At 45.0% G+C, this 7,500-nt stretch overlaps 1 protein-coding gene across 1 annotated transcript in view; it reads left to right on the forward strand.

The window, feature by feature from the left end:
* celsr2 (cadherin, EGF LAG seven-pass G-type receptor 2) overlaps nucleotides 1–7,500 on the forward strand; it is a 63,243-nt gene that overhangs the window by 1,905 nt on the left and 53,838 nt on the right. The window contains exon 1 of the mRNA XM_052121268.1: nucleotides 1–1,703. This exon is cut by the window's left edge and continues 1,905 nt beyond it. Coding sequence (XP_051977228.1) covers nucleotides 1–1,703 — 1,703 coding nt within the window. The remainder of the gene's footprint in view (nucleotides 1,704–7,500) is intronic.

Genomic DNA, 7,500 nt, shown 5'->3' on the forward strand with positions numbered 1-7,500 from the left:
TAATTCCCGTCTTGAATATCTGCTAACAGAGACCACGCCTAACTTTCCATTTACCATCAACAACAGCACTGGCTGGATTGTCGTTGCATCGGAATTGGACAGAGAGAGTGTGGACTTCTATAACTTCGGAGTAGAAGCTCGAGACCATGGATCGCCAGCCATGTCCTCATCTGCTAGCATTAGCATGACGATACTAGACGTCAATGATAACAACCCTGAGTTCACTCAGAAGGCCTACTACATGCGTCTGAACGAGGATGCGGCCGTTGGAATGAGTGTCGTCACAGTGTCCGCTGTAGATCAGGATATAAATAGTGTAGTGACGTATCAGATCTCTAGTGGAAATACAAGAAACCGTTTCTCCATCACTAGTCAGAGTGGCGGAGGGCTGATTACACTCGCTCTACCGCTGGACTACAAACTGGAAAGGCAGTATGTCCTCACCGTCACAGCGTCTGATGGTACACGCTTTGATACGGCCAAGGTTTACGTCAACGTCACGGACGCCAACACACACAGGCCTGTTTTCCAAAGTTCTCATTACACGGTCAACGTCAATGAAGACCGGCCCGTTGGCACCACTGTGGTAATGATAAGCGCAACTGACGAGGACACGGGTGAGAACGCTCGGATTACGTACTTCATGGACGACAGCATCCCGCAGTTTAATATCGACCCAGACAGTGGTGCCATCACCACCCAAATGGATCTTGACTACGAGGATCAGGTTTCATACACGCTAGCCATCACAGCTCGCGACAATGGCATCCCACAGAAATCCGACACCACATACCTGGAGATCCTGGTGAATGACGTGAACGATAACTCGCCTGTGTTCCTCCGGGACCGTTACTTGGGCTCCGTCATGGAGGACATACCGGTGTTCACCAGTGTTTTACAGGTGTCTGCAACTGACCGAGACTCTGGCCTCAATGGGCGAGTGTTCTACACCTTCCAGGGCGGAGAAGACGGTGACGGCGACTTCATCATCGAGTCCACATCAGGGATTGTCCGAACACTGCGACGTCTTGATCGAGAAAACACCCCCATCTACAATCTCCAAGTGTTTGCGGTGGATAAAGGCGTTCCGGCGCTCAAGACGCCCGTGGACATTCAGGTGACCATTTTAGATGTAAATGACAACCCGCCTGTGTTTGAGAAAGATGAGTTTGATATCTTTGTGGACGAGAACAGCCCCATCGGGCTCGTAGTGGCCCACATCTCTGCATCCGACCCAGACGAAGGTACCAACGCCCAGATCATGTACCAAATCGTGGAGGGCAACATCCCTGAGATCTTCCAACTGGACATCTTCTCAGGAGAGCTCACCGCTCTTATTGATCTCGACTACGAGACGCGTTCAGATTATGTTATCGTGGTTCAGGCCACCTCCGCCCCTCTGGTAAGCAGAGCCACAGTCCACATCAAACTCATTGATAAGAACGATAACGTCCCCGTCCTGAAGAACTTCCAGATCTTATTCAATAACTACGTGACTGATAAGACTAACAGTTTTCCTTCAGGGGTCATCGGGCGAATCCCGGCCCATGACCCTGACGTCTCGGATCAGCTCCACTACAGCTTTGAAGCAGGAAATGAGCTGAATTTGGTGATTCTGAACCAAAGCACCGGAGAGATCCGTCTCAGCCGAGCCCTCGACAACAACAGGCCTCTAGAGGCGTCAATGAAGATCTCCGTCTCTGGTAAGAACCTGTTTGTTTCTGCACCTCAAAGCAAACCCCATCTTTCCTCCGCAGCAGTTTTGTAGCGTTGAATCCTTGCGTGACATCTCTGTGTTTGGAGGTTGATCGTGTAGTACTCTGATGTATAATATATGACCCTTGCTCCTACATACAGTGGTTCAGTATTAATAAATGATCGAGTGAATGTTCTACCGTGTCCCTCAGAGGATGCAAATGTTGGTTTAGTAGGTCTCTCCATTTCCTTCAGGTTATTTGTCATTGAAATGGCTCATGTCTGCTGTAATTCAGATCAACATTTAGTCATGAATGTATAGTGGTCCATCTTTGCATGATTGCGTGACTGGACGGATGGACGGTCTCCTGGGAAACACGCTTGGATGCTTTTGGGTGATTTTAGTTCGTTCTGAAAGAAAGATGCATTACTGGCCAATTAATATGAGACAAAGCCAAGACCACAGCAATATATCACTGCTCTCCTGTAGATTTTATGAGTACTGACAGAAACCCTTGCTCACAGTCAATCCTGTTAATAAGATCAAGTTTAATAGTGTACATGCAGTAATATACGAGGAGAGCTTCAACGCTATAGCTCAGATGTTGCTCGTTCAGAGACTTTAATGAAAGTCTCTCTTCCTTGTTTATTAAGGGTTAGTTCAAACATAAACATTCTTTCAGTCTGGTACTTCTATGATGATGCTTAAGGGTCAAAGGTCAATTCAGACCTGCTCCAGATTGCCATGAGGATCGTTAGCGTTCGTTAGCCTGGGCCGATGGTTTTGTTTTGTACGGTTGAGTCTCTAGAGTGCTCTTAATGAAGGAGGAAGAGCCTCCTGACACATGAGCTCTGTGTGTGTGTTATAGATTGATTCATACATGTGTAACAGCTGGTGCTCTGTGTCAGCCAATCAGAGAGCAGCACACACCGCTCACATCACACCTGCTGAGGAGTGTGTCAGTGCCCACGCAGAGAAGAATCAAGATAAAAATACTGCTGACAGGAAGTGTGTGTGTGTGTGTGTTCAGCGACGGGTTTGATGTTAAATATCTGTGTTTCAGAGTAATGACAAATAAAAGTGTTTGCACTGACTGAACTCGTTTATATCAGTCCGATTAATCCAGTCTGGAGTTTATTAGAGATGTGCTGAGATCTACTGGGAGACAGACAGAGAGACAGGTTCTGTTCCCAATCCCAGTGGGCTGTCTTGCTGTCTAATGATTTCATTAATGAGTTGCCTTCTCAGGCTGGATCCGTGCTGACGTGCACCTCATAAGTGACTGATCTGGACTGCTGGACATAGACAGCAACTCGCTAATAAAAGTAGACTATGGATTCAGTACCTTACAGTTTCCTGTTTGAAACCCTGCTAACAGAGTTCGATGTTTGGCATGTACCGTTTCATCTTGTGACGATTGAAGTATACTCCGTTGGCCACGAGTCCATACGGACCCGTTCAACTCATGCGCACTACGACGGCTTTGTGAAGTCTTCAGTACAGCGGCAGGCACATGTGCAGATGACGGGCAAAAACGAGGCCTGTCCGCATGTACTGAAGAAACACTTTGCGTGAGATGTAGAGGCATGTGTTTGCTGAACTCGCCTATGATGACTTCTGATGCGCTCACTGCGGTGTTAGTTATTCTGCTGGCGTATCGTTGGGTTTGTGTGCAGTTCAGATTACGGTGTTTCATGCATCTGATGGAGAGATTATGAAAGATTATGATGTGTCTTTCTCTGGCGCGGTAAATCCGCTGTAAATTAACAGTAAAGCCGTCAGTGATGAGATAGTGAGACGGGATTTGTGTTAAGTGCTACAACAGTGTGCATGTTAGACTGATCCTGCCATAAACTCTTTCTTCCGCACATCACAAAAGATGTTAAGCAGAACGACACATTCACTAGCACTGACTAGCATCTCCTTTTGTGTTTCACAGAAGAATGATTCAGAACAATGTAAGCATGTGTCAATGATGAGAGAATTAGCATTCTTTGGGATACTCTGGCCTAGTGTCTTAAACTGACTCTAGATCAGTCACTTGAAGTCTTACAGCTTGATTGTGACGTATTTTATACATTTGTAAATACGACATACATGTTTTTTGAGTTTCTGTAAGTCAGTACTCAAGGGGGCGATAGAGTTCCCTTCAAACATCTGCGCCATTAACTCTTTCCCCGCCAAACACGGAATTTTCCGGGTATCCGTGTTTTAGGTGGTATACGGTAAGGAAGACCCGCACGCATGTTTTGAAAGAGTACGCAACTCTTTGATCAAAGAAACAGACTGCGATCGTCTCAAACGTGAAGTGGAACACCATACTAATACTAAAGCACTTGTTTGATAAAAATGCCTTTTTCTCAGCTTTTTGTCCGAAATGTTGTTTTTGACAAAACCGACCTCTGTTCAAGTCGCAATAAAAAAAGAACAAATGAAGATAAAATAAAATCGTTTTTTTTGCCTAAAAGCAGAGGCTCAGATCTTTATTTTGATATATAGCATCTTCATATATTCATGGAAGAAAATATTCTGCGGGCCATTAAAGTTTAGCGAAAATCGTCAAAAACCCTGGCGGTGGCTGGCAACTTTTTTTAAAAACGCTGGCGGGGAAAGAGTTAATCTGGATGTGTTATTAGTTGCTATAAATATATTGATTCTCTTCATCTGTTGCTCCGCCATGACAGTAGTTGACTTGTAGCGTTCACATACAATGCAAAGTGAGCGTTTTGCGTGGCACGATTACATACAAAGTCAATGCAAAGATGCAAATAGACACTACTCGAACACGCAAAATTGTTACATTCGCGCATTACCACGAGTTTTAATTTTTCAACTCGAGCTAGAAATTCGCATGATGCGTTGTTGTGAAAGCCAATCAGCATTGAGATTGTCCGGATGTCACTGACGTAGTAGCAGAATAAATCTGGAGAAATGGATGATTGTTGTAGCGGTGTGTGGACACACGGAATTGTACGACACGACGTCACACATGTGCAGAGACCGGACGAATAAAGACATCGCTCGGAGGAAAGTGAGCGAGGAAGTTGGACGACCTCGTAAGTTCTGAAAATATGCGTGACTACTTGATTCCAGCTATTGGTCGATCTTTAATATGAACCAAGTCGTAGAAGCCCCGCCTCCTGTCCTTTTCCGGAAGAGAAGCGGGAATACTCGCGGGTTCATGTTACTCGCGCAAACACCAGTTTAAACACACATTTATAATCCAGCGGTCAAAAGTGCGGATAGTTCACACTAATCTCGCTATAGCGCTCCGTGTGGCAACATTGAGAATGCAACGCACACTTGCGTTGTGTAATGCGTAGCAGCCTGACACATTTTAACACGCAACTACGCACGAAATCCAGTGTGCGTAGCTAGAAGCGTCTGCGTCACGTATTTGCGTAGAGTATGTTTCGAGATTAAAAATGACAAGATACTTGAGCAAAACTTCGGTTTTCCACGTGCTGGTACGATTCGATGTCTTCGTCATTTAGTCATCGGCACATGTGCGTCACGTTGGTCAGGGTGCACTAGCGATAGGGAGAACCGGGAATGTTCCCGGTGTGCAGATGTGGACTGGGATATTCATGCACCCCTGCTCAACAAGCGTATCACAAAACTGTGGTAGTGTGTGTCGCAGTCAGAAGAGCGAATATGAACAGGTGAATATTCCCTAGCCGTGTCACTCATGGAAAACTCTACACCCTTAAGAAGGAACTTACACACTGCAGCGGGGAATTCTGCTCCTCGAGTGCCCGAACCGCAGAACACCGTGTTGTGAGTTCTGCACAGAATATGTGACAGAACATTGTTCTGTGTAATTTAAGCTCACATGTTTTCCAGCACAATGCTTTGAACTGAAGAAATACTACCCTCATGAAAGGAGTACGTTTGTCTTGTAGTTTAAGACTTTAAGAAGAAAGGTTTATATTAAGTGCTGTTTGTCCAGTCGATCATCAGAAATGACCAGTTAAGCCACTTTTACATGTTTCTTGTATAAATGGTCACCGTGTTTCACTATGATGAATCTCTCATTTGTTTTTTCATAAACTGATGAAGTTACTTTATTAAACTGCAGATGGCTTATAATGAACGTTTAAGCGCACACGTGTTCCCAATGACACTAATATGCTTTTAAACATTAAATGCTTCACATTTCTCACCTCAGTTTGGATTGTTGTTTTGGACCTCAAACATCAGAACCAGTTAATGACATATTTAATTTCCTCCTCCTGTATTTGGAGTTAATGAATTCAGTTTAACATGAACTTCTACAGGCTCTTCAAAGGCACGTTCTTATGAACCCACATGAAAATAAAGTTACAGACTGAGCACCAGAAGCTTCTTAAATGCCGGAGTCTGTGTATCTCAGCGCGAGTCGTGAGTTTGAATACAGGGAGTGCTGAGTGACTCCAGTCAGGTTTCCTTAGCAACCAAATTAGCTCGGTTGCTAGGGTGGGTAGAGTCACATGGGGTAACCAAATTGGGCCGGTTGCTAGGGAGGGTAGAGTCACATGGGGTAACCAAATTGGGCTGGTTGCTAGGGAGGGTAGAGTCACATGGGGCAACCAAATTGTCCCGGTTGCTAGGGAGGGTAGAGTCACATGGGGTAACCTCCTCGTGGTCGCTATAATGTGGTTCTCGCTCTCGGTGGGGCGTGTGGTGAGAATAGCGTGAAGCCTCCATATGCACTACGTCTCCACGGTAACACGCTCAATAAGATGCGTGGATTGACGGTCTCAGACACGGAGGCAACTGAGATTCATCCTCTGTCACCCGGATTGAGGCGAGTCACTACGCCACCACGAGAACTTGGAGCACATTGGGAATTGGCCGTTACAGATTGGGGAGAAAAACAAAAAACAAAGAAGCTTCTTAAATATTTTCACGTGTTTATCAGCGGTTTTATTCATTTATCAGACGTGTCCTGCACTCACTCCAGATACTCATCAAATCCATCTTTTCAAATACTATAAAATAAATAATATCATTCGTTTATGAATCATCGCACTACAGAAAATGGCTTTATTGAGGTCATAAAAACTGAAGTTTGGGAGCATCTTCCATAATGGCCACCAAACATGGTCCCAAATATACTTGGCTCCAAATAAAAAGTCAAATATACAATAAAATGTGTGATTTCCTCTGTAACAACAGATTTCTGTCAGTTTATTATTTACGCAGTAAGTGGGCTTAACTGGGTCACCTCCCCTACTCTTACTCGTACATGTGAACTTCCGTTTGTGCTCGACATGAATGATCCATCATGTGTGCTGTTACACCATCTTCACCTGAAACCCCACATCTGACTCCAGCCACAGCACAATATCACTCTCTTGACTTGACGGTCAGTTTTGGAGGTTTGGAAGTTTGTGACAAACTTCACCTCCTTCTGACATCACCTTCAGAAAACTGTCTCTCTCTCTCCATCTGTCTCTCTCTCTCTCCCCTCCTCCATTTCTTCTTTCAGGCTCTTTTCTCTTGTGTGTGAATAATGCCGTTGAGAAATGCTTTTGTTAAGCAGTGAGTCGTCATGACGACCTCAACAGAGCCTGAGAAATGCCTGCTGGGTGGGGCGGGTCACACTGTGTGTGTGTGTGTGTGTGTGTGTGTGTGTGTGTGCGTGTGATTTAAAGAATTGCAAAGAGACCCCACCACACACACACACACACACACACACACACAGTGTTCAGTCAGTTTTGGGACCTTCAGATTCAGGAATTTGGATTTTGATTCAGATTTGAGATCCTGATCCACAGTCTGAATCATACGCTGCTGTAAATCAGAGTAAAACTTTGTAGATG

Source organism: Xyrauchen texanus, chromosome 48, assembly GCF_025860055.1.
Source record: "Xyrauchen texanus isolate HMW12.3.18 chromosome 48, RBS_HiC_50CHRs, whole genome shotgun sequence".
Classification (NCBI taxonomy): domain Eukaryota; kingdom Metazoa; phylum Chordata; class Actinopteri; order Cypriniformes; family Catostomidae; genus Xyrauchen; species Xyrauchen texanus.